Raw genomic sequence first — 13,370 nt, forward strand, 5'->3', positions numbered from 1 at the left:
TTCAGGGTTTCTTTTATGGAAGTGTACCTGCAATCTTCATGGTTTCATGGCTTTATTAGACAGAATAGTTTTCCAAATAAGACACATGGAGCATCGCTGATCTGATTGATGGGAATGGAATAAAACCATACACCAGGTGTGTAACATTGTATTGATGCACTTTCTCTAGTTTCTGGTTCTTCGCAGGATTAGAACCTTCAGATTCACAGAGATCATGTCATGTATTTATCTATCATTAACAGAGCTGAATTAAAATAAAAAAATTAACACACAGGGAATGCCTATTGGATGCTGACGATGGCAGTGAGTTGACATGGATGGAATGGTGTTAGCAGCATGTAAAGGAACAGCAAGGTGAAGATGAAGGCGGTCGCAACAGTGAAAATTACATTGACAGGAATTTAGATTGGAATCTGAATGATAGTCAGGATAGAACTGGTGTTTGGCAAGTTAACTTTATACTATTCTAGTTGGCGCTATTGACCAAACACATAAGGTCTTATAATCCCCAAGGATGGTCCTTGACTGCGCATATGAAGTTGAGGTCACTTTGAACACCTCAAGAGGAATCCTCAGGGTTGGCAGGTTCACTGACTCTATTTTGCACTGTATTGTTGCGTGACCTGTTTTCCATAGATCTGTACAGAAAGTTGAAAGGGTGCATTTGACTTACCAACTATTAAGTTGCATGAACTTGTTCCATGCTGCGAGTCAAGGGGGACTGTTGGGCACTCTGGTTCTAATAACGTCTGTTTGGTTGGTAAGGTCGGATGAGATTGCAGAGTTTCAGACACGTGACGAGTGCTCACTGCCTGCACAGCTACGGTTCTTCCTGTGTTCCAGGACTTCATCCTTTCTCACCCTGGAAGAGCCTGCCCTACTAATGGTTGGTCAGGTTTCATACCTCAAGTTAAGGTGTTGCTTAACCCCCCCCCCCCTCCCCTGACAACTCCTATTTCTCCTAATGCACCCTTAGGATACGTAACCACTCTAATTGGGAATCACTGATCTGGTGTAGTTACTGTTTATTACATTACTAAATCAAATAGATTAAAAACTTGCTTTGTGTAATTGTGCTGCCTGTAATAACTTAGCAGACAACTTCAGGTGAAAATAATAACTTATTTATTTCCAACTTTACAGATTTGCCTTGTTCACAAATTTTGTGCAGTTTTAGAGGAATTTTGCACTCTTGTGTCTTTGCAACTCAATAACTACATTAGTGTTTTAGACTACTTGTAGAATTTTGCACTGACATTCAATGTATTCAAACAATACATTTTGATTTTCCAGTTATATGTAGCTTACATTTTCTATTATTTTCATATTTTTATTTCATAATCAAAATCATATGTTGTGAAATTTATTGTTTTGTGGCAGTACAGTGCAATGCATTAAAAATACTGTAAGTTTCAATAAGAAATATATAAAAATATAAGCAGTGGAAAACTGAGGTAATAACCCACTTTTAAAATAATTTGAAGTAACTGTGAATTAAAATAGCAAGCTGTCTCTTTTGTTTTTCACTGTCTTGTTACCCAATGTAATAAAGTTCTGTTTTTGCTGTTGAAGGAATTATATACAGCAGAATCCGTGCTGACGCAGAAGACCAGGCAGATGTGAAGGTATGCTACTCAGTGGTCACTGTCGCCCTCTTGTGTTTTTATATTGACAATCCATAAAATCGCACAGTTTATTTAGCAGTGTGTAAGCAACCTGACCTGTTCTGATGCACATTCAGTGATATTCATGATATATTATACACCAAATCTTTATTTCCAAGTACAATAATGTTAATATTCTTTTTTTCCATGTATTAGCCATCATATTTTTTAGCCTCTTTGCTCTGCAGTTTGAGGCTTCACTGTGACTTATATATTGTTTTGCACCATTTTATTTGTAATTATATAGTTAATACAGCAATGATTGTATTTATTAAATTTTAATAGTGAATGAAGTTTATAAAATTATTCAAACTTATGACCTAGAAGGAAGCTATTATATTAGACCATGCCAGCCAAAAAAAAGAGAGAATGGTCCAGCCCAATTCTTCTTTATAATCTTGATCCATCAGCATGTAAGCTATGGTATATGGAGTGCTCATCTAATTTTTTTTTAATGTTATGAGGGCTTCTACCTCCTCTACTCTTTCATGCTGTGAGTTCCAGGTTCCCAACATTCTCTAGGTTAGCAACAAAATCCTCAACTTCCAATTATGTTTCCTGGTACTTTAAAACAATGATCACTTGTTATTGCCTGTTCTTTTAAAGAAATCCTTCCTATCACTGTGTCTGGTCTCATAATTTTAAACATCTCAATTAAATCTCCCCTCAACAATTCTGTTGTAACAAAATCAACACCAGTCTATCTAGCCATTCTTCATAAATAAATTTCTCCAGCCTCAATAAGTTTAATGTAAATCTGATCTGTAACTTTGTAGTATAGTATTATTATTTTCTTCAATATGGTGATAAGAACTGTATGCATTATACTGGTTGCAATCCAACTAGGCTGTAATGTAATGCAGCTTTTCATGCCTACTTTTATGTTTTGTGTCTCAGCTAATAATGAAAGCTATCTTACTAGCTTTATTAGCTGTCCTCTCTGCTTATCCTGGTATGTTCAGAGATCTGCTTTTCATGAATACTCTACCTCACACTTGTTCTAATTGAATTCTCTCATCCACCTGCATAAGTAATTTATTATTGTAATACTCTTCTGTGTGCAGAACTTTTTTCCTCATTGTCAACTACCTGTCCAAACTTTATGTTCTCTTAATTATTGTTTCTCCATTTGAGTATAAATTATTGCTATTTACCATAGAAACCAAGACACCTAGTAGTGAATTCTGTGGGGCCCCAATACAAGTGGGCTTTTAGTCCAGAACACATTCTTCCTTCCTTGAGCCAATTTCTGTATTCGACATTCTGTTTCATTTGGAATCCATGTACTTTTCTGATTGGCCAGAATATGAGTCTTCCATGTAGAGTAGATCTAAGTGCTGATAGCATGAGCCATCCATTTTAGAATATTTTTTTTTAAAAATGGCTTAATCAGTGCTCTTTCTCTTTAAGAGATTCACTTTGAAGCTTCTGCCTAATCTTTAACTTGCTAAATGATAATTTGTTCCATGCTTCAGAATTTTTCCTCATCAATTTGCCTATCATCAATATCAGACAGACTGACAAAGTTAGTCTAAGCATTTCTCTCCCATTTTGAAAGAATCTTATCATGTTACTAACTACTACTTCTGTAAAAGAGAGAATTGAAAAATTCTGGTTAAAGCCTCTGCTACTTGATCCTTTCTTTATAAAGTCATAGAGCACTACAGCACAGAAACAGGCCCTTCATCCCAGGTAGTTCATGCCCAGATTCATTTCTTCCAAATGTGCTTATTTGTCTGATTTTGAAGATGCCAAGTTCTTTAATATTTCTTTCTCCACTGTTTTCAATGTTCCACATCCTTTTTTTCCAAACCAGAATATATGTGTTATATCCCTCTTTTGTGAAGGTAGATGCAAAATATAAGAACAAGGGAAGTGGGAGTAAAAATAGACAATAAATCCTTTGAGCCTATTCTGTAGCTGATCTGATTGTTGAGCTCAATTCCACTTCACTGCTAGATTAAAGTAATCCTTAATTCCCTTATGCTCCAAAGTGAATCTACCTTGGTTTTATCAGGTTTCCCCACAGACAGAATACCTTCTGAATCTCTAATAGACTGTGTACTTTCTTTTGTTATAATCTTGCACTTTATTTCTAAATCACCTTTTGGGTTTTACTTCCCAATATTTTTATATCAAGGTTCAATTGTTTAAAATTTTGCCCATATACTTCTTATACTACCCTAGGCAACATCTTTTGCTAATCAAACCAGTTTCTTTTGTTGGTGGGCTGCAATTGTCAACCTTCTATTTTCAAAATTTTCAAATATTCATAAATTCCTTCTGACAGCTTCCAGAAGGCAAACAGTCTGCAAAGTTTGTCGCATCCTTTCTCCGATCCAGTTTACCGCAATTAAGCCCTGAGGAAGTTAAGAAATATTTGTATAAAAATGTTACTGTTGTTGGTGTTACAACAAAGTTCAAGAAAAAGAAGAGGAAAGCAAAGTGTTTGTCTGCTAAAGAAAGGCGGGAATTGAGGCTATTTGAGCTCAAACCAGAACAACAAAGGTACGCTTGCCTTATTTATGTTAAAATATTTGTCTCCATTTGATTTTTATGTAATTTTGTAGATTATTTTAAGAAGCAGAAAAACACTGAAGAAATGGGTATTTAAAATCTGTATATGTGTATGTGGAGCATCAGGTTATTGAGTTCCTATAAATTCCAGCTTCAGCTCTTATTCGCTGGTTGGAGTTTCATCATCTGGTATCTGGATGACATGTCCAAGATTCCACAGAGATGCACTTCATTCTTAATAGAGTGGATTCCAGTTAATTGGGCCATCAGTTAATCGGGGCAGCCACTTATTTGGAACGAATCTTAAAGAACGAAAACTAATTGAGAAAATAGCTGGGATTCCCTTTGTTAATTTGGGATACTATGCCGCTTAATTGGGATGGAAACAGTAGTCACCGAAAAGTTTCTAACTAGCATCTGTCGCGTGTACTTGTGTGGCCATTAGACACTACACCATTCTTAGACTGATCGGTTTTTAAATAACATCAGTTGTATGTGCTTGCGTTATGTTATCCATTTGGGCTGACAGAAAGCAGTGGTTTTTGATCATTTTGTTTTTCATTCTGACTTATAACAATTTCAGACCCTTGTCAAGAAGCCACAAAAAGATTTGACACTACCTGAAAAAATGACCTCACTGGACCAAGTTAAAAGCCATCTGAACTTGAGCTAGTGCCTACACAGGATGCCAGGAAATTTATTGTTGAATTATGACACTACTTCATGCAGGAAGGCAATGAAGGCAGTCCATTGCACCAGACTACAAATGTTTTCAGAAGGGTTGCCGCCTCAGGAATTTTTTTTTTGTTTTGCTTATGATAGACTGCTTGAAGCTGAATACAACTATAATCTTCACACTACTTGTATCATGAGGGAATGTGGAGAAACAAAAAATTAACTTTTATTGAATTACATAATGGTGCTGATGCTTTACAATAGTTCAACTAAGCTAAAAGTGTTCTGTTGATTTTTGTTAGTACTCGGTGTCCAACAATAATCAGCCAGCATTGATGGATTCCAGTTGCTTTGATACTGTTTCTCCATGATCGCAATGTCTGGTGAAACCATATACCATGCTCATCATCGACAGTGCCAGAATTGGCAGAGAAGACATGTATAAATGAGAATACAGAAAATGAATTTTTAGTGATATGTTGCCATCATGGTTTTATATGCTCGAAGCATGGTGTCAACCAGGTACTCGTAGTTAGGTGCTCTGTAGTTGCCAAGAAAACTTTCAACAACTTTGAATGCCTTCCATGCAATTCCCACTAGAAGTCCTTTATTCATCTTGGCATCAGTTATTCAGTTATGAATTGAAATAACAGATATAGGTGATTTCAAAAAAAGTGATGCAATATTGGAAAATGTCAAGGTAATTTTCATGATCAACAGCCTAAACTCGATAAGATACACACAAAATTATTCAGGAAGCAAAATCATCATTGTCTAGTGTTATCTGCACTGATTTTGTTCATTTAGTCAATAAAAAGAACATGGCAGCTTACACTGGATGAATTCCTCTGTACATAACTATTAGGAAATAATGCAGAGTTTTATAGTACTGTAGTAATATTGGTAACATTATAATTTGTTCTGTATTTCATTTAATTACATTCTTTGTTACTCAGTTAAATGGTAGTTTGATTTTTTTATACCTTTTTAACTATTTCCATGAAACTTAAGCTCATTGGGGCAGTCACTTAATTGGGCCAAAATGTACTGGCCTCGATGTGTCCCAGTTAACCAGAATCCACTATGTGTCTTGTGTCCTCTGATAATTAGCTAAGGTAGTGAAGGTGGTGAGCTCCACTTTCTGAACTGCTGTTCTAGGTGAAGATCCTTGAAAGCTGAGAAAAGGATAGAAATTTTTAATGAAAACAATGATATATTTTATATTTGTGCACAAATAATTTGTATTCAAATTCTAGTGGGGTCCTTCTCTGACAAGGGAAATAACAAAGTAAACATTCTAAAAATTCTTATTGTGTACTTGATCAAACACCATTTCTGTTTATTTACCACTATTGATTTATGGTAGATCTTCAGCAAATGTTTGGCAAGTTTAGCGCAGTCTCTGCATTAAATAAACATCACTTCAATGTGGAAAGTAGTAATCCTTCCATTTTCTGTGGCAATTCAAAATGTCAAGTATTTGCTGAAATACTTGCAATACATTGCAAACTGAACAGTTTTGTAGGCTTTTCTATGCATTTTCTATTATTTCAAATAGAGTTTCCATGAAATTCATTTTCACCCATCAGCTTTATATGAGGCTGTAGGTGTTAAAATACTAATTAGAACCATTTTGCTGTTTTTTTCAGGTATGAATTGTTTCTCCCTCTGCATGAGCTATGGAAACAGTACATTCGAGATCTATGTAATGGCTTGAAACCTCAAACGTAAGTACTGTCATTGTTTTGCAAAATGCACACATTAGTACTCTATATGTGAATTTGAAGGACCTGTGTGATTAACTGCAACAAGACCATATCATTCAGAAATGTAGAACAACACATGAAAAGCTGGTGCCTGTTGAGCTCTACAGATAACAGTGTGACCATCTTCTTAACATTGGCATTATTGCTGATGAATCACATTTTTCAAGAGCTGAGAATTTTGTGGAGTGTGGGTGTACAAGGCACCATTGGTCAGGAGCATATTCTGATATATGCCACACACCATTCCAACATGGCAATATTTTGTTTATCCTTCATCTTTGGTGGGCCAAGTTAGGAACCTTTCAGTCAATACCACTGTGGAAACTCTTTGTCTGAAGGTAAATGCAGGGAGATAATCACCCCTAAATGTTGCAGGAGGCAGGTACCCAGATGACATTCAGGAGAGGGCAAGGAAATGGGCAGCCAGTATCCCTGTGTCTCTGTTCCTCAATAATGTGTACAGCTTTGGATACCTTTGAGGTTGGTAGTGGATCCCAAGAGAGTGAATATGTAGAATGTCAACAAGGTGGCTTTTTAGAGCAGCTTGTATTTGAACCTACTAGCGGATCAGCTAGGTTGGATTGGGTGATATCTCGATTAGGGAGCTGAAGACAAATGAACCCTTTGGGGACGATAATCATAAAATGATATAATTCACCCTGCAATTTGAGAGGGAGGAGCTAAAGTCTAATGTGTCAGTATTACAGTGGAGTAAAGGGAATGTAGAGGTATGAGTGAGGAGCTGGCAAGAGTTGATTAGAAGGGGGCAATAACATGGATGACAGCAGAGCCACGATGGTTGGAGTTTCTGGGGGCAGTTCAGAAGGTGTAGGATAGATACACCTCAAAGAATAAGAAGTATTCAAAAGGCAGAATTACACAACCGTGGCTAACAAGGGATGCCAAAGGCAAAATAGAGAGCATATAATCGAGGAAAAATTAGTGGGGATTTAGAGAATTGGGTAACTTTTAAAAATCAACAGATGGCAACTAAAAAGCCAAAATGGAGGAGAAAAAATGAAATATGAAGGTAAACTAGCCAGTTATTATCAAAAAGGATACCAGAAGGTTTTTTTTAGATATATAAAGAGTTAAAGAATTGTGAGAATAGACATTGGACTGCTGGAAAATGATGCTGGAGAGGTAGTAATGGAGGACAAGGAAATGGTGGATGAACCATTTAAGTATTTTGCATCAGTCTTCACTGTGGAAGACACTAGCAGTATGCTGGAAATCTGGGAGTGTCAGGGCCAGAAATGAGTGCAGTTGCTATTAGTAAGTGCATGGGAAGTTGGAAGGTCTGAAGCTAGATAAGCCATCTGGAACAGATGGACTACACCACAGGGTTCTGAAAGAGGTAGTTAAAGAGATTGTGGAGGCGTTAGTAATTATCTTTCAAGATTCTGGCATGGTTCTGGAGGACTGGAAGATTGCAAATATCACTCCATTCTTCAAGAATGGCAGAAGAAAGGAAATTATAGGCCAGTTAGCCTGATCTTAGTTGTTGGGAAGATATTGGAGTCGATTATTAAGGATGAGTTTTCAGGGTTGAAATGTTGAATCAGATTCATGGCTCCAACAAATGAGATAAGAAGTGCACTGACTCTGATAGGTATATTAATCATTTATTTACAAACAATAAAACTTCAACCAAACATTCATGTTCCACAAGTTACAGACACTTCAAAGCTGAATACTCAACAAACTTACGTACGTTGAACCAAGTGCGCACAAATTAAACAAAGGAAGAAGAAGAGAGCAAGCCCCTTCCACGTGCTATTTTATATACCCAGGATATTTGAAACTGGACACCGGGCAGTTATCCAATGTGAAAAGCAGCTGCAGCTTCTAAACTAATCAATCACAAAGGAAGCGACTTTCAACAATCAGAATAAAATACTCCACCTCTCAAAATTTGTGAGTATGATGTTCCATCCCACAGACTATTATGACTCACGAACTCCGAACTAAGTTATACATAAGTGACGAGTACAGTACCCAATACTGTCAACCTAATAGTCATCTCCCAGTATGCTATAGTAATCCACCAGGCTCTCTGTGCCCCAAAAGACCACTAGCCCTGCCCCAGTGTGTAATAGCCAATGAGCTGGTCCTGCACTTAACCTTATACTCTGAGATGTGATCGACCAGGTGAGTGATGTTACCCGACCGCTTGGGAATCTTCGTGTAACATTCGTGACCAGTAACAGTATAAGTGCCACCTTCCTTTTCAGCAGGTAATCCAAGGCCATCGAAAACTCCTTCCTTTGTAATACCCCTCTGATCAACCAGCATGGGCAAGGGCACTGGGGTGGCATACATACAGCACTACATATCAAGCACACCATCCTGTGTGAATAATGGGTAGGCTTAGGAATTGCATATCAGTGCCGTTCAGCTTCCATCCAACAAGTGCCCAGCTTCACAACACCTTTTAGCATAGACACAGCCGTCCCAGGATACTGCTTCTGCTCACACTTGCCAAGCACTTCCCTCAGCATAGCACTTACATTGCACTCCCTGTCAGGTGGGGAAATCACTTTATGAGTCAGGACATTCCAATTATATAAATGCTACGTTTTTAAAAAAAATACCAGCCCTTAAAGGACTCACTCCACCAGAGCTATTAAGGGCCCAGTCCCTTAAGGCTGTTACCATACCCTAGGTTAAGGTTGACTGGAATGGACTAGTACCTTCCAGCTCCCTCATAACAGAATGCAAGAAACCAGATAATTTCCCCCAACAGTCTTCATCGTCAAAGAGATCGATGTCAATGGCATGCCTTCTGAGTTGTAATAAGGAGCCTTCATACAGATTCAGTAATCTAACCCATTGGTCCAGTGTGCAAATTCAAATGCCACCCACAGGAATGTATAAGAGGATCTCAAACCACAAACCGCCATTCTGTTATGCAGGGAAATACAAATGATTAGTCACTGGATATTTTGAAAATATAAAAACAACAAAACTACTAGAATTGCTCCCCAAATGCTCAATTCCCTCTGACATGTGGACATCTCATATCCAAAATAAAGTTGCCCAAAAAGGGGCTTGGGAGTCCTTGAACAGGGTTCCCTAAAGATTAATTTGCAAGTTGAGTCAGTGGTGAGGAAGGCAAATGCAATGTTAGCATTTATTTCGAGAAGACTGGAATATAAAAGCAAGGAAGTAATGCAGAGGCTTTATATGGCACTGGTGAGGCCTCACTTGGAGTATTGTGAGCAGTTTTGGGACCCCCTTTTCTAAGAGAGTATGTGCTGACACTGGAGAGGGTTCAGAGAAGATTTGTGAGAATGATTCCAGGAATGAAAGGGTTATCCATTGAGGAGTGTTTGATGGGTCTGCACTTAGACTCATGGGAATTTAGAAGAATGGGGGAGGGGAACTCATTAACATCAATCAAATGTTGAAAGAGTGGATGTGAAGAGAATGTTTTCTATAATGGGAGAGTCTGGGACCAGAGGGAACAGCCTCAGAATAGAAGGACGTAAATTTTGAATGTAAATGAGGAATTTCTTAAGCCAGAGTGGGGTGAATCTTTAGAATTCATTGCCACAGGTGGCTTTTGAGGCCAGGTTATTGGATTAATATCTTAAGACTGATAGCTTCTTAATTAGTGAAACGCTACATGGCGAAGGTAAGAGAATGGGATTGAGAGGGAAATGGATTGGCCATGTTGAAATGGCAGACCAGACTTGATGGATTGAATGGCCTGATTTTGCTCCCATGTCTTACGGTGTTCCAGAAGGTGGCTTACTTTCACCTTCACAAGATCATTTGGAAGTAGGCGTTGATTCTGGCCTTGCCAGTGATACTAACAGCTCATAAATGAATGGAATAAAAGTACAAGTAGGAATTTATGGAGCCTGTCTGGAAACAAAGACACCAGTCTATCAGTAGACAAATTCACAAAGCTTTTATTCTTAAATTGATTCAATTCCTTCAAGGACAAGTACATAAAAGAAGTTTAAGTTATCAAGCACTACAGCTTAAGGGATACTGCTTTCAATTTTACTCAGTTCTGTAACTGTTGCTTGAAAGTATTTATAAAAAAAATTAAGTGGAAGTCAATATATATTTATTGAGATACTGCAGGGAATAGGCCCTTCTGATCCTTTGAGCCTCATCACCCAGCAACTCCCAATTAACCCTAGTATAATTGCGGGATAATTTTACAATGAATAATTAACCTACTAATCAGTATGTCTTTGGACTGTGGGAAGAAACCGGAGCACCTAATGAAAGCCCATGCATTCCATAGAGAAGATGTACTGACTCCTTACAGATTATGTTCAACTTGAGCTCTGAGCTCCAGCACCCAAGCTGTAATTGTGTCACGCTAACCATTACACTACCGTGGCGTCCCCTATGTCCAGGTACTTTGGCTATGATACTCATACTACTGAAATGAAAGAGACAGTGATAGGTATACATTCATTTTGTTATATTCCTTTTCAGGGTCATTGAACAAAGGGACGTTGAATCTTTTTATTTTAAATAAGTTCTTTTTTTTCAAATCCCACAACTTTATATGAATCAGAAATAATTTATTTTCTGACAATGAGCCCAACATGTCCTTTACTTTTGGTAAGTATCTCATTTATGGAAGTGGTATGAGATAAATTACAATGGTGTAAAGGAGGTTCTAAGTTTTTATTGCTGTGTTTCATCAATGTTGAGATCTTTTTAAATTTATTGATGCACATAGCTAAAATTTTTAAAACTAAGATGTTTTAAGTACTAACAAGGGTGTTTTAAGTAGTAATTTAGTAAAACCTGTTGAATGTCAGCTGACATGTAAATGATATCAGTGCTTTTGTGGTTGTTATTCAATATTTCTAAAACATTCATAGGTCAACGAATATGATCCAGACAAAGCTGATGAAGGCAGACTTTCATGGGGCCATTGTGACAGGTACATAGAATTTACTCTGTAATAAGCAAAAGTGCAAAAAACTCTTGCCGTGGAAGAGAAACCCTAAGGTGTAGAAAATATAGTGGATTCTGGTCAATTGAGCCTTACATTAATCAGGGCAGCTATTTATTTGGGACGCTGTGCCACTTAATTGGGCAGAAGACTGTTACCAAACAGTTTCTAACTAGCGTCAGTCACATTCATTTGTTTGAGCGTTAGACTCTACACTATGCTTAGAACAAATAGTTTTAAATGTCATCACGAGGAAATCTGCAGATGCTGGAAATTCAAACAACAACACACACAAAACGCTGGTGGAACGCAGCAGGCCAGGCAGCATCTATAGGGAGAAGCGCTGTTGACGTTTCGGGCTGAGACGTCGGCAGTGCTTCTCCCTATAGATGCTGCCTGGCCTGCTGTGTTCCTCCAGCAGTTTGTTTGTTTAAATGTCATCAATTGTGTTTGTTTCCAAAAAGCAGTGATTTTTTTCTTACTGATAGTTCATGAGAAATGAGCAATAAGACAATTCAGAACTTTTTTTCTCACAACTCAGGTATATGGGTAAAACAGCTTTATTTTCTTGTGGGTATACTCAGTAAATCCATAATGGAATAAGAACTATAACAGAATCAATGAAAGACCACAGCAAATGGGCTTTTGACCTGTGTGCAAGTACAGAAAGAAAATAATAATAAATATACATAAGCAATAGGTATCGAGAACATGGGATGAAGATGCCTTGAAAGTGAGTCCATAGGTTGTGGGAATATTTCAGTGATGGCAAGTGAAGACCCCCTTTGATTCAAGAGCCTGATGGTAGAGGGGTAAGAACTGTCCCTGAACTTGGGAGTGTGAGTCCAGAGGCTCCTGTACCTTCTTCCTGATGGTGTCAGCAAGAAGAGATGTCCTTGAAGAAGATGGATGCTACTTCGTTGCGACAACGATTTGTGTAGATGTGCTCAATGGTGGGGAGGGCTTTATCTGTGATAGGCTGAGCCGTATCCACTTATTTTATGTAGAATTTTCTGTTCAAGGGCATCGGTGTTTCCATACAAAACTGTGATACTGTGATGCAACTAATTAATATACTCTCCACCACACATCTATAGAAGTTTGTCAAAGTTTTAGATGTCATGCCGAATCTTCTCAAACTCCTAAGGAAATAGAGGTGCTCTCATGCTTTCTTCGTAATTGAACTTCCGTGCTGGGCACAGGATAGGTTCTCTGAAATTTAAAGTTGCTGAACCCTCAGCATCTCTGATCCTGTGATACAGACTGGCTCATGGACCTCTGGTTTCCTCCTTCTGAAGTCAATGATCAGCTCCTTGGTCTTGCTGACATCGAGTAAGAAGTTGTTGTTGTGGCACCTCTCAGCCAGATTTTCTATCTCCCTCCAATATGCTGATACGTCACCACCTTTGATTCGGCTGATTGAGAGTAGTGTCATCAGCAAACTTAAATGTGGCATTGGAGCTGTGCTTAACCACACAGTTATAAGGGTAAAGTGAGTAGAGCAGGGGACTAATCACACAGCCTTGTGGGGCACCTGTGCCGATGGAGATCGTGGTGGTGATGTTGACAATCCAAACTGACTGGGGTATACAAGTGAAAGAAATCAAGGACCCAATTGAACATGGAGGTAAAGTGGTCAAGGTCTTGAAGCTTATTGATTAGTTTTGAAGAGATGTTGATATTGGATACTGAGTTGCAGTCAATAAAGAACATCCAGATGTATGCATCTTTGCTGTCCAGATGTTTTGAGGTTGAGTGAAGAACCAATGAGTTGGCACCATCTGTGGACCTCTTTCATCACTGATGTCTCAAAATAGTGGA

The 13,370-nt window shown here is 38.1% G+C and overlaps 1 protein-coding gene across 1 annotated transcript in view; it reads left to right on the top strand.

Annotated features, from left to right (window-relative positions):
* pop4 (POP4 homolog, ribonuclease P/MRP subunit) overlaps positions 1–13,370 on the top strand; it is a 32,110-nt gene that overhangs the window by 9,030 nt on the left and 9,710 nt on the right. Inside the window, exons 2-5 of the mRNA XM_059992941.1 lie at positions 1,573–1,625; positions 3,955–4,172; positions 6,506–6,583; positions 11,476–11,537. Of these exons, the coding sequence (XP_059848924.1) occupies positions 1,573–1,625; positions 3,955–4,172; positions 6,506–6,583; positions 11,476–11,537 (411 nt within the window). The remainder of the gene's footprint in view (positions 1–1,572; positions 1,626–3,954; positions 4,173–6,505; positions 6,584–11,475; positions 11,538–13,370) is intronic.

This window comes from Hypanus sabinus, chromosome 17 (genome assembly GCF_030144855.1).
Source record: "Hypanus sabinus isolate sHypSab1 chromosome 17, sHypSab1.hap1, whole genome shotgun sequence".
Taxonomy (NCBI): domain Eukaryota; kingdom Metazoa; phylum Chordata; class Chondrichthyes; order Myliobatiformes; family Dasyatidae; genus Hypanus; species Hypanus sabinus.